Source organism: Eretmochelys imbricata, chromosome 4 (assembly GCF_965152235.1).
Source record: "Eretmochelys imbricata isolate rEreImb1 chromosome 4, rEreImb1.hap1, whole genome shotgun sequence".
Taxonomy (NCBI): domain Eukaryota; kingdom Metazoa; phylum Chordata; order Testudines; family Cheloniidae; genus Eretmochelys; species Eretmochelys imbricata.
The window spans coordinates 95,888,077-95,905,310 of record NC_135575.1 but is presented as its reverse complement, the minus strand read 5'-3'; the positions used below and the strand labels follow the sequence as shown (position 1 = coordinate 95,905,310).

Genomic DNA, 17,234 nt, shown 5'->3' with positions numbered 1-17,234 from the left:
ATAATCTCAGGTTGCAATCAGGTCATGGCAAATTTTAGAAAACAATTCCTGAATAAAAATACTGGAAAAAGCAAAAGTCACAGAACCATAATTGGGTGGATAGTCACCAAATCACTAGAATAAAATTATACCCAAAACAATCACTCACGTTTCCATTTTTAGTGCAAACCACAAGAACAGTGCATATGCTGTTTTGAACAAGAGGCACCACATCAGAACATAACTTAGATCAAATTGCCTTGCCCCTTCCCTGAGGTCTGCTATTATTTTTAAGAAGAGGCTGTATATATTTTAACTTTGGCAGAGGCTGGTCCTTCCTGGCTCCTGTAATGTGACAAGTGCCCTCAATTCCTATTGCCGTCAAGGTGATCAGTATCATTAGGGCAGGGCTAGGAAATCCACTAATGTGGTCTTTTGCCTCTCTCCTGCTTTGTCACTAAGCAATTGATTTCTATGTGCTACTCAAGCAACTCTGAATTTAACTTTACAGCTCAAACAAGAGAGCTGTCCTTGTATTCTGCCACCAGCTAGTATCAAAAAAATCATCACATCACTTTGCTGTATGTCAGGGGTGGCCAATCTGTGGTTCCAGAGCCATATGCGGCTCTTCAGAAGTTAATATGCAGCTCCTTCTATAGGCAGCGGGAGTGGGGGGAGCTGATGTGGGGATGCTGATGTATTACTGTGGCTCTTTGGCAATCTACATTGGTAAATTTTGGCTCCTTCTCCAGCTCAGGGTGGCCACCCCTGCTCTATATGGAAATTATGAAAGCTGTGTCGTTCACGGCAACTGTCCAGCCTTAGGTGTTAGGCCCCAAGATGTCAAGTGTCAGCAACCTAAGTTTGAAGGTCACATTTCAATTTGACGTTTAGCCGTGATTGCCTAAGACTACGTTTCCATTATTGTATTTTTTAAAAATTGTAGCCATCATTATTGACATTTGTGGATTTTTGCAGTTGAGGAAGGGGAAGTAACGGTGTCAAGAGGAGTGAACCAACATCAGTTGAGCTGCATGCGAACCGCCATGTGAAAGTGTGGGCTGTATCAGAGGCTAAGAGTATTAAATCACATGATGAGAACTAGTGGGAAGTCACAGGTTCTCTGACTTCCCTGTGGCTTTTAAAAAAAAAAGGAAGCATTCACTATTTACATAGCTGATTGAACATGGTTTTGTAAAGCTTGGCTGCCTTTACAGAGACTGCGGCAGAAAGAAGCTGTGAAAATGCAAAAGTACAGCTCTTTCTCAGCACTGTGGTTTTCTGATTGCATAATAAATGTTATTTTCGATTAAAATAAGGTAACATGCCATTGCTGACATTGCAGACTCTCTCTTTTTTTTGTCCGTCATGGCTCTCTGTATGACGACAAACCACAAGGCATATTTATGTCTTACTATGTCTTGTGGGAACAAAGCAAGGAAGGATTCTGAAAATGCAGAGCCATGGGCAATGAAAAGTCACAACATGAATATATTCTCAAACAGAAAAGAAACCTCTTGGTTAGTTTAAATTGATCGTAGGCGTTTTCATGGGATTTATTGCAAAACAGACTCAACAAAACCATAGGGTACATAATGAGGAAACACTAGCAATGGCAAGAAGATGGACTAGATGCTTTATGAAGTCTCATCGCTATTGTCTGAGTATCTAAGAGCACATTTGCTGTAATGTTCTCTGCGAGTGGCTGCAACACTTGTATACACATAGTCCCTGCATGCTGGCTGACTCTTTGCCAAAATGCCTCTAACTAATAAGTCTCAGGATAAAAATATATTATCTTTTAAGATCACTTTAAAATTCCTCTTTAATTGCTTTTTTTTTTTTTTTTTTTGGCTGGCACAATTTAAAATAATTTTCCTCAGACCATCTTAATCCACAATACAACATCATAATGTCAAACAGATAAAGGAAACAGACTGGGCCCTCCAATTTATGAAAGTATACTTTTAAAATGATTTAACAATGTAAGACCTCACATTTATAGTTTGGTGCCACTATAGGGTCAGAAGAGTGAGCATAACCCATTTCTTGTAATTTCACAGTGTCAGATTCAAACAAGATATCGGTATAGAAATTTACAAACCTTTTCATCCCAGCAATTTCAAATGGCTGGCATTTGGGATTCATTCTGGGACACAGTGTCCTTTTAAAGGAAACATACTAGGTACACACTGATGCAGTATAGATCTATCCAGGGACAAATGAACCACTTCAAAAAGTCTAAGTTCTATAGAATGAAAACTTCCCCAAGCAGCTTCTCTCCTCAATCATCATTAACGGGTAATACCTCTCTACTGTCACGTTCTGCAATGTTGTTGCTGAGGGCTCTAGGACTAAGCCCTGCCCTTCAACTCAGCTTACCCGAGAAGTTCTTCCAAAACTATAGAAAGAGTTCAGCAACCGATAAACAGCATTAAGAGGAAATTTGGTTGACTTGTGTTTAAGTTTCCCTTTAAAGGAAAAAAATCAATGTATTGTAAGTTAGAAGTTACATTCTGGTCTTCCAGAGTGGGTTGTATGAGAAGAGAAGCTACTAACAGAAAAAAAAAATGTATCAGGTAAGAAATGTCTCATTGTGCTGCATAACGCCTTTCCTCGTTCATCTGCAATGGGGACTAGCGAGCAGTGAATCACAGAAATGGGATAAGTGGAAAGGAGGATAAAGTGGAATTTTAATTACTGTTACAATAGAATAATAGGCAGAAATAGAGCTTCCCTCTCTATAAAAGCACAACTTTGTAATTTGTTTAGGAACCAACCCAGCACCAACTTTCTAATAAAAGATGTTACTACAGAGGAATGGAAACCTACTGTGTAAATGAGAGGCTCTCTTTCCACAATGCCACTAGGACCCATTTCAAGGGCAGCCTTGATGCCCTCTGTGCATGACAACTGGCCCAGGATTTTAACATCTTGCTCTATGAAGCCCTCAGACCCTGGCATTTAGAGTAAATGAGATGAACAGGATAGGACTGGTATGTGTATCCATGCAATGTCTTTAGATCGCTAGGACTCCACATGTATGCTGCATCCTTTCAAAAACCTGTGGAAGCTTGGAACAAAACAAGAAAGGCCAGCCACAGGTTTGTCTAGTCTGGCCAGGCTGATCAATCTTGACGCCTAATGACACTCAGTTGTGGAGTCAGATATAGCTGTATAAAGAATGCCACTAGCGCTGATACCAACTTTTCATGGTGCTTGGTTGCAGGATTTTGACCATCCATTCAGTAGAAACTCTAATGAGGCTAAGATCACCAGAACTTTGGGATTATTAATTGCATTAATTAGAGGCCAAGGTGGCATTGTGCTGGGCACTGTACAGAGGGAGCTTACTGTTTCCCTTCATTACCAGAAATGAAACTTGACCACATCAATGATTAAAATTTTCTCATTAAGTTCTGTCTAGATACCAAAATGTATCAATGAGGCTACAGAGAATTCCTGCTGAACTACACTTCTCTTCTGACGTATAGGCTGTTAACTAGATGGTTCAGGTCAGGATGAAGGAGGTGTCCCTACTTCAAGAGGTCTGTTCTTTTCCACAGATGCAGTGAAAGTTCCTTGACTGTCTATTTAGTCCAAACCAGTGGCGGGCTAGGATGACAACTTCAGCTCTTGCGACTTCTTTTCTGTACCCTTTATGTGAACTGTCTTTAAACACAGCAAATTCTTCTCTGACCAGGACATTATTTCAAATGCCTCATAGAAGTTTTGACCTCTGGCTACTTAGTGGATTTGGAAGGGATACAAACATTCACCTTTAAGATCATAAACCAACTTCTAACTACATAGGAGGAAGATTCCTCTGGGGGACAAGTTGTTCTGTAACTGCCCACTATGGGGTTTCTTGCATTTTCCTCTTGCAGCTAGTATGACCACTAACAGAGACAAAGTACTGGATGCTATGGTCTGACCCAATATGGGCATTCCTATGTGTGTTTGTTCAGCCACTCTGCTGCTAGCCTGCTAGAAGTGTCAAAGTGAACTAAAAGGATATGTACGCTGAGATTTTGCAAAATTGTGTAGCACAAGGTGTGAGCTTCAGAGAGCTGGATGCTTTCCTTTTGCTAAGTAAGGGACCATACATCCTGAATCATCTTCTCTTCCAAGTATGCACCCCACCTTGCAACGCTTGCTTTTGTAGCAAGTATGCAAAAGTCTATAAGTGAAAACTGAGTGAACTGTCAGCAAGTTGTTTGTACTTGCCCATAAAAGGGCATTCAGACATGATCCAAGAGTGACACCTAATTTTGCATTGCATCAGCTGTGTTATTCTACAACCTCAGAAGGAATCTCGGAGGCACAGTGTGTGAAATCCCATGCACAGGTTGATACTGATGCATAAACCAATAAACCTAGTCAGTGGAGACAGTTAGCTATAGCTGACTGCTGGTAGGAAACAACTTTTGCAATGATCTCTTTGATCTTTGCAAATCTTTACCATGGTGGTAAAATTATGACCCGTGCCAGGCCTTTTTTGACTCATCTTTTTTGACAGTTTTCTGTTGGACTCAAAAAGCCCTTCTTGATTTTGAACTGGTGCGTTTGAATCCTTTCTAGCAGTTGGCAAGTTATGAGTGGGTCTGTTTCTCTAAACAGGAAATGGATTGTGAAATTGTCCATAAATATGTATAGATGGGTAACTACTAAAAGCCATTTAAGACTTTGGGTGCAGAGGGTGGATCAGAAGGCAGAGTCTTGTACATGAACTGTGAGCTGTCATACATCAATGCCCATTTTGTCTTTGTCATGCTGAAGTTTGTTGGTTTGTGAAGAAAAAAAAAATCTAGGTCTTCCCTGGGAGCTTCTCTTCTAGTTTATTTCCTCTGCTAGTAGAAATAGTCCCTTCTTGAGTACCCTGTTGGTGGTGACCAACAGATTGCTATGCTGGATTTCATAGAGATGCTTGAGGCCGCTCAGCGTTCTCAGATATTAATTTCTCCAAAGTTTTCCCCACATAGCCGCTCATGTATAAATTTGGCTGCACAAGGTATCTGTTTAAGACGAGTGATTGCTACTCATGGTGTAGCCATGGAGTTAGGAGGCAATGCTCATCTCAAATCACATCAAGAGCCAGGAAATATTCCAAAGAAATAATATTTTACACACTGCTCCCAGCATTGACCAGAATGTGAACCTGAGACCTCTGACATTCAAAGCAAAAATCATATCCCTAGGCAGTAGCAAGCAAGAGGCTCATCAAGTTGGTTTTCCTTATTAAGGATAGGATCTGAATGGCCACAACTGAAGCTTTGAAATTTCACTCTCATAGTCTATAAGGGATCTTTTGGAAGGAAGCCCCCTTCTTATGCTTTGACTGTCTTTCACTGGTGGAGCTACTGCTGCACCAACTGTAGCTTCCCAAAGTTTATGGAATTTTCATCCATTTTTATATAACATAGTTTAACATTTAGTTTTAACCAGAAATCCCCATTCAGATCTTGTGATGTTCTTAAAGCAGGCACATACTGGAAACTCTGTATCTAATTTTGCTTAAAGGAGAATATTTTATAATTATTAATGCATTCTCTGTGAGCCACTGGCTTCTTGCCCTGTGAGAGTCATGAGTTTTTTTGGGTTTTGTTAGTTTTTGGTGGTACGCATATGAGACTTTCTCTGGTTGTTGGGAGGAGGGAGGTAGCATGCTATTCATCCTGGCCTAGGGACCACTTGATTGGGATGGGTACTGGAACAAATATTCGGATTGGTGTTCTTTTGAAGGCTAGCTGGTGGGCTATTTCCACAACCTACTGCCCACGCTGGCTATCACCCTGGTAAGTACTTCAGGAGCAACCTAGTGTCACTCTCAGGCTTTACTCACTAAATCGGGAGTCATTTTGAACATGGAAAGGGATTTTTCATTTGTCTCGCTGTAATCCCATGATGGTTGAGCTGCATCAGAAATGGAGTCCTCCTGTGCCCCTGTTCTGTCTCATATGGCCTGAGGTGCTCCTTATATTTTAGTATGAAGCCAGTCGATAGGGAGGGGGAAGGGAAGCGAGAGACCCCTTCTCACCTTTCAGACCGTGAGCCCCTTTCCCTGGCAGAGTGAGGGTCTGCAGGCTGACAACCTGATAGGCACAAATTCTCACCACACTGCAGCCTGAGGCAGGGCTCACTAGGTGTACCAGGCTTCTCTGCCTACCCAGACTATGGCGTAGAGTGGGGGAGGGGCAGTGAACCTGATACAGCAAGATGTGGGAAAGTCCTGTAGAGGACAGAAGCCCCGACAAACCCTCCCTCAGGGTGAGATGGCAAAGGAGACAGGGTTCAAACCCTGATTTTTACACCCCTTGCTCATTAACAATACAAACTGCTGCCTTACAAAAGGGACACTTGCTTTTGTCTTTTTTTAAAACCTGAAGTCTCGCTAAGATGTGAGGGGGTTCTCCTCTGTATGAATGCTCATGCTCCAGGTGAGACTTCCCATGATGGAGTCATGGATTTGGATGGCGGATGAAGCCCTGGCACAGCTGTCTGGCTCAAAACTCTATGCAAGTTGGCAACCCTTAGCAGCAGGCCATAGCTCTCCCTCTGAAGCCCCATGCTCTGGCAATGCAAGGATCAGTGGCAGTAAGCCATAGCTCACCCTTTAAGTTTCCTGAAAAGCTGCCTACAGCACCCTTTGGATGTGGCTCAATGCTTGTAGGGGTTCTCTGCTGCTGTGGTGGGTGGGAGGGAGGGAGAGCCTGTTCAAAAGGTGCTGCATCAGAGGGATGGAGCCTCAATGTTCCAGTGATTCCTCACATCAGGAAAGGGTAAGGGGAATTAGAAGGTGAGATGAAGTTGCTGCTGCACAAAAATGAATACAAATGAGAGTTTTAAACAAAGTGGGGTCAGGAGAAGCTGAGCCACCAGTTTGTTCTACTGCCAGAAGCAGAATTTCTGGTGGCCTGAGTTGAAGGGTGGCACTTCGTTCAGTGCTGTTGCTGGAGACTCCAGGATTATCTCCAAACTCCACAGGTGGGAGGCATCTCCCATTAGGGATGAATGAGCTGAGAAGCTGTGCAGCAGAAATGTACTTAGACTATATGAGGGGAAAGCATGTTAACTGTTGAAACACATTTTAATTCTCTTTAGAAATCTAATTAATAGGACTTGGTGCAAAACATGAAGTATGGTAATAAACTTCCACCCAAAATTCTGCTTAATCAGAATGATACCGTGATTAGCATTAAACTGTCACCCATGTCTGGTGCCTGAGGTACATCATGGTTCCTGTGCGTCAAACAGAAAATCCTTGTGGTATCAAATCTCAGATACTAGAAATTTTCACTCCATGGTAAGTGCTGACTTTTTAATAATGACAGTGGAGATAGCGTAGCATTTCTCTGTAGTTAGAAAAGGCAATAAATAGCTCCATCATCTCAGATACCACTGTGGCGAAGTGTCGATTTTATTTTTTCTGGTTAAACAGCTACCACTGTCCCTGTATTCTTGTGTTATTTTTATTCTGGCTCTCAGTGAGAAGATTTATTACTCTATAGTTATATGAGACACATTAGTAAAATATCATAAATGAAAGGGATAGTTTTTTATGAATTTCCTAGCTGAAAGTCAAAGCCTTTATCAACTTTAGGTATCAAAGTGAATATTAAAACTAGTCAAACCCTCAGCTGAAATCATTTAATAACATTCATTGTCTCTTTAGTCTCCAAAAAGAGATTTGCTGTTTTGACAAGATCTGATTTTTTTTTTAAATATGTTTATGTGGAAGTTATTTGTCTAACTAGCCATTTGTACGTCAACAGTAAAACTGTCTCAGCTCTGCTCACCCCTCAAAGCAGTGTGCTACCGTCAAAACCCATTTGTTTGCAATCAAAACACAGCCACATATGTGCCCACTTGGTTCACTCTGCAGAGAGCACTGCCAAGGCCACCGTCCTGGACGACTAGTCCTGCCACCAAGGATCCTCTTGCTCATGCGAGCTGCAGGGCGACGGCCACAATCTAGCGAGAAATGTAAGATACAGTGTGTTATTCACTGCCACGAAATTCAACATGCATAGAACGTTCTCAAAATCTGCTCTGAAAAAAATATTGCAAAGGGATTTCTCTATACGGAATGAAGTTATAAAACTCATGAAATTATGTTGCACTTATGGGAAGAATTTATAAAAACAACACACTGTGTTGAATTCCATATACAATGAGCCAAATTCATCCCTCCTTTCACTTCAGTGGACTGAGCCCAGGGATTAATTTGACCTATTTAGGTTCCCAAATAAGACAAACGGGCGGGGGGGGGGGGGGGAAAGAGGGGAGCCAGACTAAGTTGGAAAAGTTTGGCTTTCTCTGAGAAGTAGAGCTATCAACCTATCCTTGGGCAAGGGGGTTATATCACCTGTCAATCACCAGCATGCTGTTGCTACCCTGGACTACACCCCAGAAGTGGCACTGGAGTAGCACATTGGAAAGCCTTTGCCCAGTCCCAGAAGTCCAAGTGTGGATGTGCATCTATCTGCAGGATATATAATACTTGCTCTACTCATGGAAATTTCAAATGAAAAATAGCTATTTGCTCATATATAGCTTGCCAGTAAAGATTCATTTTTTACAATGCCTATTCTAATGCTTTGTCCATTCTAGTTTTAAATATCCACCACTTCCCTTGGAAATTATATCATATTGTTATAAATTTCACTGACAAGAAGTTTTCCATTAACTTGCTGGTCAGCTACACACCTTTTAAAAATATGTTCATCCCTTTCTTTTAGTTCTCCTTTTTAATTCTGGGATTGTAATGTGACAGGCTCTTATAAATCTCTTGTTTTATTACTGCCTAATTTAGAGAATTGGCTGAAATAGTATCAGTTTCTGGAATCCTTCCCCAGGAGAGGATATCCTGTTTTGCATATATGTGGGAATTTAGCGATGAAGAAATAAATTAGTACAATGTTGATTTGTAACTATTAAATTCTTAGCACGTTCCCTCAAATAACTTCGGGGCAAGGACCTTTGTGTTGCTTTAAAGTCCTCTATATGTACTATATGTAAGAGGCAAACAACCTTACAGAGTCCTACAAGATGACTTTTTTTTGGTAATAGTAAACTTTGAGTAGTTTCCTGGATCTAGGTCATGCTTTATGATTAATCTTTGTCATCAGGCTAATATATTTATTCAAAATGTTCTTCAAGAAAGCTTTTTCATTTTGTAGAACCTAACATCCATCTGAAGAATTGCTGTATTTTCAAACCACTTAAACTTGCACAATCCACTGTGCATTTAGATTTAATCTGGAGTTTTCGTCTTTAAATTTCCCTATCCCCTTGACAGTCACAGCTACAAATGGATCACATACTATATCAGGAGCTAGCTTACTATAGTGGTAGCAAAAGATGTTCCCAACAGGAATAAAAGTTTAGTCTAATCAAAACATGGATATTGACAAGATTAGGGGAAACCAGGAATTCATCCTTTGGTTCTGGTTCCATTTGCAAGACATTGGAAATATGATTATACCAGTGCAAACAGTTAGTGATATAATTTCTGGGACAGATTCTGTTTTCAGTCAATCCAGAGTAAATCCAATAAAGTCAGTGAACTTACTCCAGACTCACTAATATCTCAGTCTAACCCTTTCTCACTAGACTCTATGGACCAAATCTTTATGTCTTTATTCAGGCAAGTTTCCACAGAAGCCTGAGAGAGTCTTCCTAAGTAAGACTTGAGGAAGAACTATGTAACATGCTGTCATAAATATAAAGGGAAGGTAAACACCTTTAAAATCCCTCCTAGCCAGAGGAAAAACCCTTTCATCTGTAAAGGGTTAAGAAGCTAGGATAACCTCGCTGGCACCTGACCAAAATGAGCAATGAGGAGACAAGATACTTTCAAAAGCTGGCGGGAGGGAGAAGCAAAGCCTCTCTCTCTGTCTGTGATGCTTTTGCGGGGGAAAGAACAGGAATGGAGTCTGTCATCTTAACCTCTCTGTTTTTAACTAACTTTACACCCGAGAGTTAGAAAGAAAACAAAACAAAACAAAAACTTGGCTTGTAAAATTTTGCTGTGCTGTCCGGATACCTATGTTCTCTGATAGTGATTGTCAGCCTACAGAGAAATCCTTAAAAAAAAACCTAACACCTTTGTCTCCAGGCAAATAGGCAGAAAACCCCTCTAGTTGCTATTAGGAAAAAAAAAAAAACTTCTTCAGGTCTGCCTTTAGGTAGAGAAAACTCCAGCTCACAAAAGACAATTCCCTTTTGTCTCTGCTCTGGCCCCAAAGCAGAGAAAAAAACCCTCTAACTGCTTTCAGCCAAAAACCTGCTTTTCAGCAGCCCAAAGGAAACAAAATTCCTTTTTAAGATCTGTGCTTCTTGTTAAAAAAATCAAAATCCTAAAACAAAACCAAAAACTAACACCTTTGTCTCCAGGTAAATAGACAGAAAACCCCTCTAGTTGCTCTTAGGTAAAAAACAACTTCAGGTTCAAAAGCATCACACAGACAGAGAGAGAGAGGCTTTGTTTCTCCCTTCCCCCAGCTTTTGAAAGCATCTTGTCTCCTCATTGGTCATTTTGGTCAGGTGCCAGCGAGGTTATCCTAGCTTCTTAATGCTTTACAGGTGAAAGGGTATTTCCTCTGGCTAGGAGGGATTTTAAAGGTGTTTACCCGTCCCTTTATATTTATGACACATGCAGTACTTGTAACTATATCATCATACCAATTATGGACCAAGTCTGCTCCCTTTGAAATTAATTGCAAGACTCCCAATTAATTTAGTGGGGGCAGAAGCCAGCCTTAGTCCAATACAATGGACAATTTCATCATCAAAAGGGGAAAAAAGCTGAAAACATTGGATGTAGTGGCCAAAAAAAAATTAATGGGAAACTAATAGATGAACAAAAGTATATCAGATTTCAAAGGGAAATACACATTAAAGATTTGTTTTTGAGAAACTATATTTCAACATATCAAAGACACATGCTTAAGAATCCAAATAAAATGCTCTTTGTATGTTGTTCCAGGAATTATATGTTTTTCTCTTACCTTTTTTGCTACAGAGAAGGGACACTTTGCTTCTGCTTTGACATGACTGCCTAAGTGTTGAAACAATAAAAATTAAAAACATATTATCAATTTACATATCATATCAGCCCAATATAAGAGCAATTGGATCATTTGTTTAAACACAGCAAAATCAATCCACATGATACAATGAAACACAGGGAGCATTATGTTGGGACACCAGAAATTGCACTGGCTTCCAGTTTGTTTCTGAAGGCAGTTAAAGGTGTTATTTTAGATATATATAAAGCCTTTATGAATTGGGTGCTGCATATTTTAGCCCTGGTCTACACAACGAGTTTAGGTCGAATTTAGCAGCATTAGATCAATTTAACCGTGCACCCATCCACACGATGAAGCCATTGTCGTCGACTTAAAGGGCTCTTAAAATCGATTTCTATACTCCACCCCGACGAGGGGATTAGCGCTGAAATCGACATTGCCGGGTCAAATTTGGGGTAGTGTGGACGCAATTCAACAGTGTTGGCCTCCGGGAGCTGTCCTGGAGTGCTCCATTGTGACCGCTCTGGACAACACTTTCAACTCCAATGCACTAGCCAGGTACACAGGAAAAGCCCCGGGAACTTTTGAATTTCATTTCCTGTTTGGCCAGCATGGCAAGCTCACCAGCACAGGTGACCATGCAGTCCCAGAATCACAAAAGAGCTCCAGCATGGACTGAACAGGAGGTACTGGAGCTGATCACTGTATGGGGAGACAAATCTGTGCTATCAGAACACCATTCCAAAAGATGAAATGCCAAAATATTTGCAAAAATCTCCGAGGGCATGATGGACAGAGGCTACAACAGGGACCCACAGCAGTGCTGCGTGAAAATTAAGGAGCTCAGGCAAGCCTACCAAAAAACCAAAGAGGCAAATGGTCACTCCAGGTCAGAGCCCCAGACGTGCCACTTCTATGAGTTGCATGCAATTCTGGGGGGAAGGGGAGGCCCTACCACTACCCCACCCCTGTCCGTGGACACCTGCAAGGGGGGAGTCTCATGCAACAGGGATGAGGATTTTGGGGATGAGGAAGGTGAGGAGGAGGAGGAGGATAGTGCACGGCAGGCAAGCAGAGAAACCGTTCTCCCTGACAGCCAGGAACTGTTTATCACCCTGGAGCCAATACCCTCCCAACCATCCCAAGGCGCGCTCCTGGACAATGAAGCCAGAGAAGGCACCTCTGGTGAGTGTACCTTTGTAAATATAATACATGGTTTAAAAGCAAGCATGTTTAATGATTAATTTGCCCTGAAGACTTGGGATGCATTTGGAGCCAGTACAGCTACTGGAAAAGTCTGTTAACATGTCTGGGGATGGAGTGGAAATCCTCCAGGGACATCTCCATGAAGTTCTCCTGGAGGTATTCCCAAAGCCTTTGCAAAAGGTTTCTGGGGAGGGCAGCCTTATTCTGTCCTCCATATTAGGACAAAAAGAAAAGGAGTACTTGTGGCACCTTAGAGACTAACCAATTTATTTGAGCATAAGCTTTCGTGAGCTACAGCTCACTTCATCGGATGCATACTGTGAAAAGTACAGAAGATCTTTTTATACACACAAAGCATGAAAAAATGGGTGTTTACCACTACAAAAGGTTTTCTCTCCCCCCACCCCACTCTCCTGCTGGTAATAGCTTATCTAAAGTGATCACTCTCCTTACAATGTGTATGATAATCAGGTTGGGCCATTTCCAGCACAAATCCAGGTTTTCTCCCCCCCCCCCCCACCCACTCTCCTGTTGGTAATAGCTTATCTAAAGTGATCACTCTCCTTACAATGTGTATGATAATCAAGGTGGGCCATTTTTAGCACAAATCCAGGGTTTAACAAGAACGTCGGGGGGGGGGGTAGGAAAAAACAAAGGGAAATAGGTTACCCCCCCCCCCAGACGTTCTTGTGGCCTTGTCCTTCCCTCCTCCCCTCATCCACCACCCCACCTGGTGCTTCCCTCCTCCTCCACCCCTCCCGGGCTACCTTGGCAGTTATCCCCCTATTTGTGTAATGAATTAATAAAGAATGCATGATTCTGAAACAACAATGATTTTATTGCCTCTGCAAGCGGTGATCAAAGGGGGGAGGGTGGTTGGCTTACAGGGAAGTAGAGTGAACCAAGGGGGCGGGTTTTCATCAAGGAGAAACATAGAGAACTGTCACACCGCAGCCTGGCCAGTCATGAAACTGGTTTTCAAAGCTTCTCTGATGCGCAGTGTGCCCAGCTGTGCTCTTCTGATCATCCTGGTGTCTGGCTGCATGTAATCAGTGGCCAAGCAATTTTCCTCAACCTCCCACCCCGCCATAAACGTCTCCCCCTTACTCCCACAGATATTGTGGAGCACACAGCAAGGAGCAATAACACTGGGAATATTGGTTGTGCTAAGGTCTAACCGAGTCAGTAAACTGCGCCAGCGAGCTTTTAAACATTCAAATGCACATTCTACCACTATTCTGCACTTGCTCAGCCTATAGTTGAACAGCTCCTTACTACTATCCAGGGTGCCTGTGTATGGCTTCATGAGCCATGGCATTAAGGGGTAGGCTGGGTCCCCAAGGATAACTATAGTCATTTCAACATCCCCAACAGTTATTTTCTGGTCTGGGAAGTAAGTCCCTTCCTGCAGCTGTTCAAACAGTCCAGAGTTCCTGAAGATGCGAGCATCATGTACCTTTCCCGGCCATCCCACGTTGATGTCGGTGAAACGTCCCTTGTGATCCACCAGTGCTTGCAGCACCATTGAAAAGTACCCCTTGCCATTTATGTACTGGCTGCCAAGGTGGTCCGGTCCCAAGATAGGGATATGCATTCTGTCTATCGCCTCACCACAGTTAGGGAATCCCACTGCAGCAAAGCCATCCACTATGACCTGAACATTTCCCAGAGTCACTACCCTTGACCCTTGCAATCTCAGTGATTGCATTGGCTACTTGGATCATAGCAGCCCCCACAGTAGATTTTCCCACCCCAAATTGATTCCCGAATGACCGGTAGCAGTCTGGCGTTGCAAGCTTCCAGAGGGCTATTGCCACTCACTTGTGAACTGTGAGGGCTGCTCTCATCTTGCGCTTCAGGGCAGGGGAAAGCAAGTCACAAAGTTCCATGAAAGTGCCCTTATGCATGAGAAAGTTTCGCAGCCACTGGGAATCAACACAGACCTGCAACACTTTGTGGTCCCACCAGTCTGTGCTTGTTTCCCAGGCCCAGAATCGTCGTTCCACTGCATAAGCCTTCCCCATTGCCACCAGGATGTCCAAATTGCCGGGGCCCATGCTTTGAGAGAAGTCTGTGTCCATGTCCTCATCACTCTCATCACCGCGCTGCCGTCACCTCCTCACCTGCTTTTGCAGGTTCTGGTTCTGCACATACTGCAGGATAATGCGCAAGGGGTTTACAATGCTCATAACTGCCGCAGTGATCTGAGCAGGCTCCATGTTTGCCGTGGTATGGCATCTGTAGGTGAGCAGAGTTGCAGCAGAAGCGGTGGCTGACGATGGATGCCATGAGAATAGATATTTATAGAGAACGACGAGGACCTGTGAGGTGGATTCATGAGGGCAGGAGAGCAGAGTTGCAGCAGAAGTGGTGGAGGATGACGGTTAGTACCGCACACATTTCCCGAGGAAGAACACACATACCCGGGAGCCCATGACAGACAACATGGAGAAATTCGATATTGAGACAACAGCAGCAGAGCAGAGTTGCAGCAGAAGCGGTTTATGACGATGGTTAGCAGTCCTACTGCACAGTCTGCTGCCAGCAGCACCCAGGACACGACAGCAGTGGTGTCACTAAGCTGAGCTGAGCGGGCTGCACGCTTGCCGTGGTATGGCGTCTGCATGGAAAAAAGGCGTGAAACGATTGTCTGCCATTGCTTTCATGGAGGGAGGGGTGACTGACAACGTACCCAAAACCACCCGTGACAATGTTTTTGCCCCATCAGGCACTGGGAGCTTAACCCAGAATTCCAATGGGTGGCGGAGACTGCGGGAACTGTGAGATAGCTACCCACAGTGCAATGCTCCGAAAGTCGACGCTAGCCACGGAAGTGAGGATGCACTCCGCCGACTTAATGTGCTTAGTGTGGACATACGCAATCTACTTCTATAAAATTGACCAAATTTCATAGTGTAGACATACGCTTAGAGACTACCTCTTTCTTTATTAATTAACCCAACAGCTGAGATGTACTATCTGATCATTCCTAAATTCAGACATCTGAAGGCAAATAAATCTCTGTGAAGCTCTCTTGGTTCTTCCAGGTAGGTGAAAGATTTTTGTTGACACTTATTTGATAGAAAATGGCTTTTAGATTAAACAGAATCTTTTGCCAAAAGAATTCTGGTCTTTTGATGAAAACCCAGAAAGTTTCCAAGGAAAACGTTTATCCAACTGAAGAGTTCACATTTTTGTTGTAGGTTTTTGGGAGGGAGAGAATCATTTCCCTACCAGTAGTATTGATTCTACAGTTCATTTGCCTCCTTGTGTCACATAGTCCAAGGTTCATTGACTTCAATGGGATTATTCACACTATGAGTCAAGTTATTCATGTGCATGACTGACAGTACCTGCAAATCATTAAACCCTGTCAATAAGAGAGAGACATCTTGAATAAGATGAAATATGAACAAGACACCAATTGCTATGAAGATCTCAATATTTATTTACTATACCTATGGATTTGCTAAGAATGGAAGGCCAAATTATTGTTATCCATGTTTTTAAGTTTTTTTCTGTGTGTCTTGAGGGACTGATGAGCACAATATACTAGTGCAAATATATATATATATATATATATAAATGAGAGGCTCTCTTAGATTTCAGTGACAGTACCACTTAAAATCTGGACAAGTTCTCAACCAAAACCATATTAAAACATAAATCAATTTTGTGTTTCTCTTTTATATTAACCCAGATAATTTTCAGGCCAGCAGAGATATCAGGAATGTGGGCACATATAGAAATTAAAGGAAAATCAAATACAGGTCAGGCTTCAGGAAAAATCCTTGTTCTGGAAGAATGATAAATGTGTCCAGTGTTCTAAGAGGCAGTATTACACGCTGTTATAACATTGCACTGTACATAAGAACGGCCATACTGGGTCAGAACAAAGGTCCATCCAGCCCAATATCCCTGTCTTCTGACAGTGGCCAATGCCAGATGCCCCAGAGGGAATGAACAGAATAGGTAATCATCAAGTGATCCATTCCCTGTCACTCATTCCCAACTTCTGGAAAACAGAGGCTAGGGACACCATCCTTTCCCATCCTGGTTAAGAGCCATTGATGGACCTATCCTCCATGAATTTATCTAGTTCTTTTTTGAACCCTGTTATAGTCTTGGCCTTCACAACATCCTCTGGAAAAGAGTTCCATAGGTTGACTGTGCATTGTGTGAAGAAATACTTCCTTTTGTTTGTTTTAAACCTGCTACCTATTAATTTCTTTCAGTGGCCTCTAGTTCTCGTGTTATGAGCAGGAGTAAATAACACTTCCTTATCTGTATTACTAGATAGAGCAAAAAAAGAATGAAGTATACTAACTTATATTTATATTGTGCTTTTCATCCAGAAGGATCACAAAGTATTTTACAAACTTACTGTCACTTGCTGGTTTGAACTGGAGTAAACCGTGGATTCTCTGTAACATCTAGGCAAGATTTGAGGACTTCAGTAACTGAGGCAGTGGGTCTATTACAGGAATGGGTAAAAGGTGAAAGTCTGTGGCCTGCAATGTGCAGGAGGTCAGACTATATGATCATGATGGTCCCTTTTGGCCTTAAAGTCTATGAGTCTAATTTAAACTTATACACAAAATACTGTAGAGAGAGTAAAATACTGTACACTAGGGGTTTTCAACCTGTGGTCTGTGGACCCCTGGGAATTTCCAAAGGGGTCTGCACCTCCATTTGAAATTTTGTAGGGGTGTACGTATGAAAAAAGGTTGAAAACCACTGCCGTATACCATGCACACTATGGTGAAAGACAAAATGATAAATACCCTTGCATCTATTTGAAAATTTAAGATTTTTTTTTTTACATAAACAGAATGTAATTCAACTAGGAATTTGGCTAGGCTACTGGAATTAACACTTCTGTTGCAAAAAGGCTATGGGCCCTACTCAGGCCACTACAGGTCAGGAACTAAATTCTATATATCACTGGAAAGATGGAAGAGATGAATGGCCATAATGGATGAATACACAAATAAATCCAGCTCTGAAGTAAACTGGCAT

At 42.2% G+C, this 17,234-nt stretch overlaps 1 protein-coding gene across 1 annotated transcript in view; it reads right to left on the bottom strand.

The window, feature by feature from the left end:
• The window catches only part of CORIN (corin, serine peptidase), a 315,814-nt gene that overhangs the window by 4,552 nt on the left and 294,028 nt on the right, over positions 1–17,234 (bottom strand). The window contains exons 18-19 of the mRNA XM_077814583.1: positions 10,989–11,038; positions 7,776–7,950 (exon numbers count right to left, since the gene is read on the bottom strand). Coding sequence (XP_077670709.1) covers positions 7,776–7,950; positions 10,989–11,038 — 225 coding nt within the window. The remainder of the gene's footprint in view (positions 1–7,775; positions 7,951–10,988; positions 11,039–17,234) is intronic.